At 41.4% G+C, this 14,359-nt stretch overlaps 1 protein-coding gene across 1 annotated transcript in view; it reads right to left on the bottom strand.

Annotated features, from left to right (window-relative positions):
* Window positions 1-14,359, bottom strand: part of Adgre1 (adhesion G protein-coupled receptor E1) — a gene marked incomplete at its 3' end in the record, with an annotated part of 102,134 nt that overhangs the window by 7,787 nt on the left and 79,988 nt on the right. Inside the window, exon 15 of the mRNA XM_051177241.1 lies at window positions 14,031-14,201. Coding sequence (XP_051033198.1) covers window positions 14,031-14,201 — 171 coding nt within the window. The remainder of the gene's footprint in view (window positions 1-14,030; window positions 14,202-14,359) is intronic.

Genomic DNA, 14,359 nt, shown 5'->3' with positions numbered 1-14,359 from the left:
ACTTGGTATACCAGACTTTGTTGACTCCCCAGTGTAGGGCCTACCCCCTGGGAGGAGTGGAGGGGTGGAGTGAGGGATGTGGAGTGGGAGAAAGGGAGGGAGGGGAACTGGGGCTTTTATGTAAAAAGAAAAAAATTTCAATAAAAATTTCAAAAAAGGTCTCTCTCTGCTCTCTCTCTGGTCTCTCTCTGGTCTCTCTCTGGTTTCTCTTTTGCCCCCCCCTCCTGCTTTTGGTTGGCCACCAGCTACCCCCCCTCCCTTCTCTCAATAAACTCCACGTGGGCGCTGAGTCTTGTGTTTGTGTTTTATAGGCAACAGTTGCATCAAAAGAACAACATTGGTGCCGAAACCCTGGCAGGCTCTCCTTGAGGGTCACTGGTGGCCCTCTGCTGGTGGGTGGCCAGCCAGAGATACTCGGGATCCTGTTTCCGATACCAGAGGTCCGCCTCCATCTTCCCCCCCAACACCCCCGTTCACTGGAAATACCACCCCACACCGACTTCAATTAGGTAAGGTACCCTTTTAAATTTTAACCCATTTCCTTAAGGTCGGGAACATTCCTCACGGGTGGAAGACATACCGCCCGGGGGGGGGGTATATCTGTTCTGCTCTCAGACTGCTGAGTCCTTCCGGCCTCTGTTGGCCCTGGCAACGTATTCGGGCTGACAGCTTCGAATAACGCTCTGCCATTCTCGCTTACTTCGACTCAGTGTTTATGTATGGGTGTTTGCTTCTGTTTCCAACAGGCATTAGTTGAGGGCTCCATGGAGAAGTTAGTTGTTGATCTCACTCTCCAGGAAGGGCATTTATGATAGCCTTTCCTCTGAAGCTCAAATTGTTAGTTGGCAGCAGTCTTGTAGTTCTCTAGACCTTTCTTTGTGTTCAATTTTAACTTCAAACCAATATTGGCTCCCTATTTTATGTTCTCTCTCTCTCTCTCTGTCTCTGTCTCTCTCTCTCTCTGTCTCTGTCTCTGTCTCTCTCTCTTTCCTATCTTCTATTCCTAACCAGGCTCAATCTTCCTGGTCACACATGTTTTCCTTTCCTCCCCCTCGTTTTCTCCTACTTCTCTCTCCATTCGCTGCCCCTCCTACTTCCCCTGAGCTCTGGGGGACTTGTCCCTTCCCAGTTCTGTGAGGGACTTTATATGAATCTCTTAGAATACACCTTGTATCCTAGTTCCTCTGGTGGTGTGAATTATAGGCTGGTGATCCTTTGATCTAGGTCTAAAATCCATATATGAGTGAGTACATACTGTGTTCCTCTTTTTGTGACTGGGTTACCTCATTCAGGATGGTTTCTTCAAGTGCCATCCACTTGCCTGAGAATTTCAAGATACCATTATTTTTTTCTGCAGAGTAGTATTCCATTGTGTAGATGTGCCACATCTTCATTAACCATTCTTCAATTGAGGGGCATCTAGGTTGCTTCCAGGTTCTTGCTATTACAAATAGTGCTGCTATGAACATAGTTGAACAGATGTCTATGTTGCATGGATGTGAATCCTATGGGTATATGCCTAAGAGGGGGATTGCCGGGTCCTGTGGTAAACTAATTCCCATTTTCCTGAGGAACTGCCATACTGATCTCCAAAATGGCTGTATGAGTTTGCACTCCCACCAGCAGTGGAGGAGTGTTCCCCTTTCTCCATATCCTCTCCAACATGAGTCATCATTGGTGTTTCTAATTTTAGCCATTCTGGCAGGAGTAAGATGGTATCTCCAAGTTGTTTTGATTTGCATTTCTTTACAGTATGGCCACACTCTTGAGCTGATGGTCACTTTCTGCTCTACCCATGGGGAATAAACCGACCAAGGAAACACCCCTCACCACTCCACTGGGATGCCACTTGTTAAGGCACCCAGTCTTATTTACCTTTGTACTGAAAAGTGGCCTAGATATCCCCTAGAAAATAACCAAATTGGCCGCGTAACGGCTCTCTAGATCCTGATATTTTACTGGATCTTTCAAATTACTGCCAGCAAACAGGTAGATGGAAGGAGTTTTTTCTACCTCTCTGCTAAACAATCTCTTTCCCTAAACTTGTTTCTGTTCTCTTCCCACCACGCTAAAACTCTCCTGCCCGCTACAGCTGCAGCCTGTCTCAGGGCAGTGGGCTGGGCTGAGGCAGCATCTGCTCAAGTTTTTCATTCTTCCCCATGAATGAGGCTTTCAGATTTTGTGCCCTAGCACCACTCATGACTGGTGCATTCGCTTCTCAGACCCACGAGGGGTCTCTTGGGTTTTATACCCTAGCACTACCCTTAGACTGGTACATACATTGCTCAGGCCTACGGTGGTCTTTTTGGATGTAGTACCCCTTGGACTCCGGTGTCCTGTTAGTTTCACAAATCCTTCTGCCTCACTTGTGGAGACAAAAAAGCCAACAAAATTTTATCTCAAAACTTTATGATTTCTGCCAGTTGTTGGGGATATGTTTATGGCAGCCACCATCTTGACCACGTGGCCTAGCCTCACCCCCCATGGTTCTTCCCTCTGCTACACCAGCCACCTAGGCAGAGGGAGTCTAGCCAGCTTCTGCCACCAGCAGAACCTGTAATTCATTTACCTTTTGCTTTTATTCTTTTATTTGCTTTATTCTTTGTCTCTAATTTCTTTTTTCACTACGTCATACATAGCTTCTTCACATTCTAGTCCTTCTCAATTTTACCCAGTCCTGTTTAATATATCTGTATATTTGATTCAAATTTAACTTTATGTAAATGTAAGCTAACTTCATACAACCTAAATTCAACTGTACTAAGTCTCAAATATTTCTAAATTGTTATGTGCCTTTAAATGGTGGTAAACATTTAAAGTTATACATGTCTATTTCAAGCTAACAAAATATTTATGCCACCCAGTCTTTCCTGTAAGCTGTTTATAAAGGTTAAACCTCTATTATCAAAGGTATTTTCTCTACCTCTTTGTCCTCTACAGGTATAAGTCTAACCTACTAAGTTAAAACCAGTTACAGTCAGGCTGCAGGGCTCTGAGTAAAACATCCCTCCACAGCCTCTCAGCTTGGATCCAGTTTTCCAAACAGATTAATTACAGGGATATTTTGTATACTAAGGTATGCTAAACAGTCAGACAGCCCTCAAATGCTCAGAGATGTAGAGAATATGGAATTTAAAATGTTTCATTAAAAAGCTTTTATAACAGAGAGACAGGCCAGCTGCTAGCACCACCCATTTCCTCCAAGAAGACTGATGGACACTGAAAGAAGCTCCACCCACAAAAGTGGCAACGCTAGCCACTGAGAAATCCTGCCTTTCATCTCAATTGCTGCAAAAGGGCTCTAAGGACCATGGACAAGAGGGCAGTGGAATCGACTTTCTCCACATTGCTTGGGCCAACGGTAGGTAAGTCTTCCAAAAGCTCCTAATCCACAGGTCTCCTGCCATCAGCAGAAGGCAGAAGTCCTTAAAGCCTCTGACATCAACAACTGTGGAGGACCTGGGGTGGCTGTCCATGCTGTCAGCTAGTAAGTCTCTGTTACTCTAATCATTCAGGTAAGATTTTATCCTTCTCAAGAACTCTGATGCTTTTGACGACTGGTAGCTTTGTCAGTTTAAAGCAGCAGCCAAGGCTCCAATTGTTTCAAAACAGATATCAAAAATGGGTATTTTAAGGTTGCTACTGTTTATAGTCTTAACATTAATCAATAAAGTTTTAATAGTATTAAACACCATACTATGCCACTATATGATCATAACTGTAACTATGACCTTACAATTAAGGTGCTTTTCATTGTGCTAAAAATCTGCCAGTTGTATGTGTTAATTCTTTCAGCCAAATCTTTTCTAACATGAGTATGCTGCTAATGTGTCTTAATATTTATGTTTTCACAAACTCAAAGGATTCTTTTAAGTTCCAGGGAGCTGAATTGGATCCAGTTACAGGTCAGATTCACACCAAATAATTATTATTCAACTTTTTCCTGGCCTTGGGACTTCCTTCCCTTGTCCTGGGACCCCCTTGGGAGCCCCTCCCCCACCTCACACTTCTCCCATTAAGTACTAAGACCTAAGAGAAAAAACCTAACCTTGTCCTCTGTTCTGCGAACATCTTGCCAGGTCTCAAAGAGACGCCAGAGCCCCATGCTGTCAGAGCTGTGATGAAACAACCAGCTACCAGGACGTGGCAGCACCCCAGCTTTCTCGGATCCCCCAAAGACTATCTACGCCCCCAATTCAGCAGGAAGCAGTCTCCAGAACTCAAAGTCCTTGTTCCCTAACCTGCCACGCCCAACCCCTACCTTTTTAATAACAATAAGAGATGGGAATGTTAGGAACTAGCAGCCAGCTGACCCCCGCCCTGATGATAGGCAGGACGCTCATGGCGCTACTTCAGCCTTACCTGGCTGCCAGAAGACTCAGTTAAGCATGTGCAAGCCCCTTTTTAAAGCAAGCGCTCCAAGTGCATCACTCTCTCTCTGCTCTCTCTCTGCTCTCTCTCTGGTTTCTCTCTTGCCCCCCCCTCCTGCTTTTGGTTGGCCACCAGCTACCCCCTCTTTCTCTCCCTTCTCTCAATAAACTCCACGTGGGCGCTGGAAAAAAAAATTAAAAAGAGAAGATTGTAGGCAAAGTGTTCCTAGGAACAATAAATTTTCTTAAGGAGAATCCAAAGAGAAGTTACCATCCTTCTGAAATATGCAGAAGGTGTGGCTAAGGCCAACATCGAAATATGCAGATCAACTTGGGACAGGCAAGGTAACTTTTTGCCATCTGGAAACACCTTAGGGGCCCCTCACAAGCCCCTGTGTCAATTTGGTTCAATCATTCCTTGTCAACAATGGGGAAACTCCTCCAAAGAGCAATTAAAAGACTTAATATGGAAAATCATACTAGTCTGGATGACAGGACAGCTTTAGATAAAGAAAAAAAATGAGCACCTCATCTGCTGTCATTGGAGACTTGGCCCCTCCCCCACTAGGAAGGGTGAGTGCCCCCCCCAGACTTCCACAGCTGAAGCCCCCTGACCCATAGGTCTTAATCACCCAGGGCATGTCACACTCCCTATCCCTGCCCACTGAAACCCCAGAGACCTGGGGGGGCAGCCCCAAACAATCTAGCATCACATCTACTGCCATCAGAATCTTGACCCTTCCCTCACTGGGACAGGTGAGTGTCTGGGTTCCTATCTGGAGCTCCCTAACCCCTAAGCTCCTAATTACCCTCACCTGAGCACATTAAGCTCCCCACCCCTGCCCACCAGCCCCAGAGACTTGGGGGCAGCCTCCCCACACTCCAAACCAACCAGGACCACATCTGCAGCCACTGGAGCCTTGGCCCCATCCCCACTGGGAAAGGAAGGCAGGCCCCACCAACACCAATTGGAGGAAGAGATGGGTAGATGATAGTATAAGAGCACATTCAACAACATAAAGAGTAATATGACACCACCAGAGACTAGGGCTTCTATACCAGCAAGACCTGAACATGAAGTAGAAGAAAACAACATTAAAAATAATTTTATGTAGATGATAGAGACCCTCAAAGAGGAAATGAGAAAATCCCTTAAAGCAGTGGGGGAAAAGACAAACAAAAAAATGGAAGAAATCATCAAATCCCTTAAAGAAAGCAAGGAAAGCCAAGAAAAAAAAAAATCAAAGAGGTGAAGAAAACAGTTTGAATAGTTCAAGACTAGAAAATTGAAATTGATGCAATAAAGAGAACACAAATTGAGGGAATTCCAGAAATGAAAACTATGATAATGATCAGATGCAAAGACAACCAACAAAATACAAGAGATGGAAGAGAGAATCTCAGGTGTTGAAAATACACTAGAGGAAATAGATTCATTGACCAAAGAAAATGTTAAATACAAAATATTATTAACATGAAATATCTAGGAAATCTGGGACACCAAGAAAAGACCAAACCTAAAAATAATAGGTACAGAAGAAAGTGAAGAAGTCCAGATTAAAGGTGCAGAAAACATATTCAACAAAATCATAGAAGAAAACTTTCCCAACCTAAAGAAAGGCATGCATGTGAAAGTGCAACAAGCTTACAGTACACCAAATAGAATGCACCAAAAAAGTTCCCTTGACACATAATAATCAAAACACCAAACATACAGAACAAAGAAAGAATATTAAGAGCTGCAAAGCAAAATGGCCAATATGGAACATATAAAGGCATTCTTATCAGAATTACACCTGACTTCTCCGTGGAAACTCTGAAAGCTAGAAGGTCTTGGATAAATGTTCTGCAGACACTAAGACACCTGCCAGCCCAGACTACTATACCCAGCAAAGCTTTCAATAACTATAGATGTAGAAAACAAGATATTCCATGACAAAACCAGATGTAAACAATACTTATCCACAAATACCGCCATACAAAAAAGTACTGGAAGGAAAACTCCAACCCAAGAAAATTGGCTACATCCACAAAAACATAGGCAATAATAATCCCACATTTCCAAAATCCCCCCCAAAAGGGAAACACACACACACACACACACACACACACACACACACACACAATACCAACAACAACACATCAAAAATTAACACAAATCAACCATCAGTGGTCATTAGTATCCCTTAATACCAATGGGGTTTCATTCACCTATAATGAGACACAGGCTAACAGAATGGATATGAAGACAGAATATATTCTTCTACTACATACAAGAAACATACCTCAACTTCAAAGGCAGATATTAACTCAGAGTAAAGGGTTGAGTAAAGATTTTTCCAATAAAATGAACCTAAGAAACAAGGTGGTATAGCTATCCTAATATCTAACAAATTAGACTGCAAACTAAAATTAACCAAAAGAGATGAAGAAGGTCATTTCATATTCGTCAAAGGAAAAAAATCCATCAAGATCTGAATATCTATGTCCCAAATACAAAAGCACCCACATTCATAAAAGAAACATTACTAAAACTTTAATTGCACATAAAACCCCACACACTAATAATGTAAGACTTCAACACCTCACTCCTACTGGACAGGATTGCCAGACAGAAACTTAATAGAGAAATAAAGGAACTAACAGAAGTTATGACTCAAATGGGTTTAATAAACATCTATAGAATATTTCATCCAAACACAGAAGAATACACCTTCTTCTCAGCGCTACATGGAACCCTCTCTAAAATCGACCACACACTTAGCAACAAAGCAAACCTCAACAGATACAAAAAAAAAAAAAAAAAAAAAAAAAAAATGGAATAACCTCAAGCATCTTATTGAATCATCATATTTTAAAAGTTAGAGTTCAAAAATGTGAATTAGTTTACCACAGGTCACGGCAATCCCCCTCTTAGGCATATACCCAAAAGGATTCACATCCATGCAACAAAGACATCTGTTCAACTATGTTCATAGCAGCACTATTTGTAATAGCAAGAACCTGGAAGCAACCTAGATGCCCCTCAATTGAAGAATGGTTAATGAAGATGTGGCACATCTACACAATGGAATACTACTCTGCAGAAAAAAATAATGGTATCTTGAAATTCTCAGGCAAGTGGATGGCACTTGAAGAAACCATCCTGAATGAGGTAACCCAGTCACAAAAAAGAGGAACACAGTATGTACTCACTCATATATGGATTTTAGACCTAGATCAAATGATCACCAGCCTATAATTCACATCACCAGATGAACTAGGATACAAGGTGTATTCTAAGAGATTCATATAAAGTCCCTCACAGAACTGGGAAGGGACAAGTCCCCCAGAGCTCAGGGGAAGTGGGGGAGGACAGCGAATGGAGAGAGAAGTAGGAGAAAATGAGGGGGAGGAAAGGAAAACATGTGTGACCAGGAATATTGAGCCTGGTTAGGAATAGAAGATAGGAAAGAGAGAGAGAGAGACAGAGACACAGAGAGAGAACATAAAAGAGGGAGCCAATATTGGTTTGAAGATAAAATTGAACACAAAGAAAGGTCGAGAGAACTATAAGACTGCTCCCAACTAACAAGTTGGGAGCTTACGTGGAAAGGCTATCATAAATGCCCCTCCCGGAGAGTGAGATCAACAACTAACTTCTCCATGGAGCCCTCAACTAATGCCTGTTGAAAACAGGATCAAACACCCATACATAAACACTGAGTCGAACTAGAACCCAGAAGCAGATGGAGAAGACAAGACCTTGCGGCAGAAACACATAGAGACAGCTTACCTGAACAAGGAGGAGCTAAGGGCCACTAGACTGATAGCTGGGAAGCCAGCATGGGACTGACTCAGGCCCCCCTGATTATGTGTCTCAGCCAGAAGGACTGAGCAGTCTAAGAGACCTCAGACAGTGGAGCCAGGATGTATCCCTGGTTCACAAAAGAACTTTGTGAACATATCCCCCATGGAGGGATAACTGCCTTAATCTAGAGACAGGAGAGAAGCCCTAGTCCCTACTTCACAGGACCTGTCAGATCTACATGACCCCAACTGGATGGCACTCCCCTACATAAGGAATTGGGGTGGGGGGATGGGAGGGTGTTTAGAGTGCATGTGAGAGGGCAGAGAGGGTAAAAAGGGAGAGAAGGAGGGAGGGAGGGCTGGGGGGAGGGAGCGAGGGAGGGAGGGAGGGAGAGGGAACTGGGATCGACATGTAAAATAATATATTAAGCTAAAAAAAAAAAAAAATGCTTTGACTCCAAAATTTAAGTTGAAGGACAAGTTACTGGGGAAAAGGATTTCTATTTTTGTTTCCACAGAAAATGAAAAGATGTGGATTCCTTCCAGACTAATGTGGTTTGATCACGCCAGACTGCCTGAAACAGAGTACAAGCTGATCCTACATTCCAAACAGCTGGACAAAACAGCCCTACAGACTACAGCCAGGATATCTGAATCTTCTTCGAGTCCCCCAAGACAGCGCCCCTTACCAGCAGGAAGTAGTTTGGAAAGAACGACGCCCAAATTCCCAAATATTGTGTATAAATGTTTGTTTTCATTTAATTAGACTGTTATATAAAATTAAATAAAATTAAAAAAAAAGTTAGAGTTCAACAACAACACAAACTGCACAAAGCCTACAAATTTGTGGAAATTAAACAATGCTCAGTTGCATCACCCCTGAGTCAAGGGTTAGGGAGGAAGGGAAGGAGAGACAGAGAGAGGAAGGGAGGGATAAAGGGAGAGAGGGAGAGAGGGAGGGAAGGAAGGAAGAACTTCCTAGAATTCAATGGAAATGAATACACAACATACGCAAACTTATGTGACATTTTGAAAGCAGTGTTAAGAGGAAAGTTCATACCACTAAGTTCCTACACAAAGAAACTAAGGAATTCCCACACTAGTGACTTAACAGCACACCTGAAAGTTCTAGAACAAAAAGAAGCAAACTTCCTCAGGAGGAGTGGTTGCCAGCAAATAATTAAATTGAGGGCTAAAAAAAAAAAGAAACGATACAAAGAGTTGATTCTTTAAATTTTCCAGTTTTGTGGAGTACAGGTTTTCAAAGTATGACTTGAAAATTCTCAGTGTACGTTGTTATGTCTCCCTTTTTACTTCTGATTTTGTTGATTTGCATGTTCTCTCTTTGCTTTTTGGTTAGTTTGGATAAAGGCTTGAAAATCTAAAACAAATGAACAATTTTCTGGATAGGTACTCCCATCTCAATGTCCCACACTCTTGAGTGCAGGCCCTGCACCTAAGGCTTAGAGAACATCAAGGAAGAGAAGGTGGAAAGATTACAAGCCAAGAATGGTCAGTAATGAGTTCTCACTGGAGGAAATGTTGGAGCTGAGGTTTGAATGACACAATGTGCTAGTGGAGAGCTACGTGGAAGAAGAAAGCTATGTGGAAGTTCCGAACCTATCATCACCCTGGGCTCCATTCTAGACAAAGGCCTCAGAAGGATTTACCCATAGTCTTTCTTGGCCCGTTAGACAATGGTGTGCACCCACCCCACCATCAGCATTTCCAAATGTACCTCATTCCACAGTGTTTTGCAGAATGCACAATTGCCAGGTCAGTGTGATGAGACAAGTGCTCATGCCTCCTGTGTTTTCCTTTTTAGCTGCTGGCTGAATGTAGAGACTGGGTTCATCTGGAGTTTCCTGGGACCAGTCTGTATGATCATTGTGGTAAGGAAAATATTTGTTCAAGTACATTTTGGTGGCCAAGGAAAAACAAAGTTAGGAAAGCCTGCAAAGCCAGAATACACTCAAAACTCTTTCCTATGATTCTCGGTTCTTGAGATTTCACCTAGGTGGGTGTTATTTCTCTGTCTGTCACTTTTCAGATTGGTGACTGCCCTAATTGTCATCAGAGAGCATTCATCTTCTAATAACTGATGGAAGCAAATGCAGAGATCCACAGGCAAGCACTGGGCTGAGCTCTGGGAATTCTATTGAAGAGAGAGAAGAATTCTATGAGCCACAGGGTCAAGGTCATGACAGGGTAACGCACAGAGACAGCTTACCTGAGCACATGGTAGCTCATTGTCTCTGAACCAACAGCCAGGAAGCCTGCATGGGACTGAACTAGGCCCTTTGCGTGTGTGCAACGTTTGTGTAGCTTGATCTGTTTGTCAGGTTCCTAACAGTAGAATCAGGACCTGTCCCTGACATTTGATCTGGCTTTTGGCAACCATTTCCCACTCTGGGTTGTCCCACACAACCTGATGGGGTCGAGGGTCCTGCCTCCACTTGATGTGCCATGCTTTGTTGACTCCCAAGGGAGGCCTACGCCTCTCTGAATAGAGACAGAGAAAGGGTGATGGAGGATAGAAGGAAGGTTGGAGGAGAGGAGTGAAGGGAAACTGTGATCAGTATGTAAAATAAATGAAAAATTAATTAAAAAAAAAAGTATAGAGAAAAATTTCCCTTCACAGTGCTTGCAGATAATAATTCCCAGCCTGTCAAAGGATATGTGGAAAGTTCTTCCACAAGGGATGTTAAACAGCCCTACCTTGTGTCAATATTTTGTATAACAGCAATGGGAAATAATTCATAGTCTGCTTCCTCAATCTATAATTTACCATTATATGGATGATATCTTAAAAGCTGATTCAGATGTATATACCTTAGAAAAAATGTTTGAAGAAGTGAATAAAATTTTGCCTTGTTGGGAATTACAAATTGCTCCTGGAAAAAAATACAAAGATTGGATTCTATTAATTACCTAGAATATAAAACAAATTTACAAAAAATTCAACCACAGGAAATACAAATCAAGAGAGATCAATTATGAACTCTTAAAGATTTTCAGAAATTGTAGGGAGATATTAACTGGCTACAACCCACAACTGAAATGACAACTCAAAGACCAAGTAATTTATTTCAAACCTTACAAGGTAACAAGGACTTTAATATCCAAGAAAATTATCAGCTGAGGCTGAAAGAATTGACTTTGATAGAAAAGAAATTACAGGCTGCATATGTGGATTGTCTGGATCCAAAGCTTAATTGTATCCTGGTTATTTTAACCTTCTATGAATTTTCCTACAGGAATTATAATGCAGAGAGAAGATAATATCTTAGAATGGATATTTTTACCACACAAACCAAGTAAAAACTTAAAGCCCTGTATAGAAAAGATTTCTGAATTTGTCCTGAAAGGAAATTAAGATTTCATTAATTTGCAGGACTAGACCCAGTGGAAATTGTGGTACTTTTTACTGATGCTGAAATTTCCTCATTATAGACAGAAAGTGAACATTGGCAGAGAGCTTACAGTAAATTTTGGGGGGAAGATTAGCAAAAATATATCCAAAAATCAAGAGACTTCAGTTTAGAAAGAGAACTAATTGGATTCTTCCTCACATTGTATGGAAAACACCAATTTCTAGAGTCCCTACATTCTATGCTGATGCAGACAAACCAGGAAAGACAGATTATAAATCAAGAGATTTAAGTAAAGTGGCTCAGAGTCCTTATGATTCTGTTTAAAAGTCAGAACTATATTCTATTCATGGTATTGTTAGAGTTTTCCAAGACCTCTTAATATTCTGACTCTCAATGTATAGAAAGATTTGTTTTACATATTTAAGCTGCTGAACTTATTTCAGATTATTCAAAATGAACTTTTCTATTCAATTACAAGAAATAATCAGAAATAGAGAACATCCTTTGTATATAAAACATATCAGATCCCATATGGGTCTATAAGGCCCTCTAACACAAGGTAATAATGAACTTGATAAGATATTGATAGGAAATGTACTAGAATCCTCAGAATTTCATAAGAAACACCATGTTAATAGCAATGGCTTGAAAAAAGATTTTTTTTCCATTATTTGTCAACAAGTCAAGGAAATGTCCTATTTATTCTTTGTATGACCAAACTCCACTACCTGCAGGATGTAATCCAAAAGGGTACTCAAGAAATGATGTTTGGCAAATGGATTTGTTTCATTTTGCAGAGTTTGGAAAACTAAAATGTGTATGCCATACCATAGATACATATTCAGAATTTCAGTGGGCAACTGCTTTGAGTTCTGAAAAGATTGATTCTGTTATTGCACATTTACTTGAAGTTATGGCCATCGTGGGGATACCTGTACAAATTAAGAGTAACAATGCTCCAGTATCTATCTGTCCCTAGTAAAATTAAAGTTTTTGCATACTACAACATAAAGCATATTACAGATATACCACACAATTCTACAGAGCAAGCAGTTATAGAAAGCTCTAATTTACTCTAAAAGATATGCTTAATGATCAGGAAGGGGTGTGTGTTTGTATTTTCAACTTTCTGTGATGATGTTAATGGTCATATAGAGTACTAACCAATTCTAGAAAAAGACTTCATCTAGCTTCCTGTACAAAATTTCACATTTGAGTCTCCATCAGATAACTAGGAATTACATTTGTGTAACCTGGATGTACTTAACAAATTGTGGTCCTTTAACTTCTTGGAGATCTGCTGCATATGACATTTTAAATGCTTAAGTTTTCTGCAATGAACTGTGACCATTCCTAACAGCAACCTTTTAAGGGATGATGTGGCCCCACAACAACAATTCCACCTGGATTTTAGTAATGCCACTAAGCTGAAAAACACCACCCAAAGCTGGGCTTTGGGCTACAAACTGATCGGGACAATTTCAAGCTGAGATGGCCCAGCCTCATGCTCTATCCCAGTCAGGACTTCAGAAAAGCCCTATACTTTCCCATTCACAGAGAATGGCAACAAAAGATACAGCTAGCTCTCCCATGACCTGATCATTTTATCAATTTTATCAGAGTCCCCTAGAGATGTTGTCATGTACCCCCCCCCAGACAACAGGAAGCAATCTAGAGAACATGGTGCCAACATTCCCAAGAGGTAGGTGGATAGTTTTAAGCCATTCTGTGGGTTATAGATATTTATCATCATTTAGCAGGGTTGGTTACAAGTTGCTATTGGTAATGGTCAGGAAAAAAAGCTGAACAAAGGAGATTAGATTCAGGGATCTCATTTCAAAAAGAAAAGAAGTAAATAGAAATGATAGCATAAAGGGGTAGATTATTGAAAAATCAAATACCAGTGATGTTAAAGGTCATTTAGAGTACTAACCTATTCTAAAAAAAGGCTTTGCTTTTTTGCCTCATTGTTTGTACATTTTGCTGGCAAGTTCATGAATTGATATTTTGCTGCTGTTACATTCCTTGGATGATATAACCCAGATTTTTCATATTTCCAATGTAGACAGAAACCCAGGGTGCTCCAAAAATCCTCCAGACCATTAGTGTCAGGCTGATAACCACCTTCTTGGCCTGAGTGTTTACCGGGTTCTCAGCCTCTCCAGTGTAAAGGCAGCCATAGTTAGAATGCAAAGGTCATATCATGCAAACCAATCTAATATATGATCATTAAACCCTCTAACACATGATCATTCTCCTGTCCAGTCCCTCTTAAGAAGCCCGACTAATGCAGGGTTATTACATCTGACTTTAGTGCCATGGCTTCTAACCACATCATGAATTCCTCTTTTGTTGGAGTCTAACACATATATTTCTCCCAGTGTGGTTACCTTCTACAATACCTGAGTCCCTGGGGAAACACAATGCTCTATCAATACTTCCCATTAGGTTTCAAGCAAGATACTCAGGGAAACATGAACAGACTGCCAATACTCACTGTGAGCTCCCCAGAAGCCATAATGATGGCCAAGTTTGCCATTCGGTTACAGCTGCACTCTGTGTATGTCTCAGATGCTTTTGTGATCTTACAGCCTGAGCGTGTCCATCTCCCATCCTCCACATTGGGGTTCCAAGAGACACATATGGGCCTCTCAGATTTCTGCTTTGGCTGAAAGATCAGAGACCCCCATCACCTGAGAACTTCACTGGAATAACTGGAATAGAATCATTGTGACCCAACTCAAGTACCATCTGGGACCAAACGTTCTGGGGAATGGGAAAACTGACCATATTTCAGTTTGATCTAGTGTTAGATCACACTGTTAC

The sequence above is a fragment of the Phodopus roborovskii genome, unplaced genomic scaffold, assembly GCF_943737965.1.
Source record: "Phodopus roborovskii unplaced genomic scaffold, PHOROB, whole genome shotgun sequence".
Taxonomy (NCBI): Eukaryota; Metazoa; Chordata; class Mammalia; order Rodentia; family Cricetidae; genus Phodopus; species Phodopus roborovskii.
This window is presented reverse-complemented; position numbering and strand designations above follow the sequence as displayed.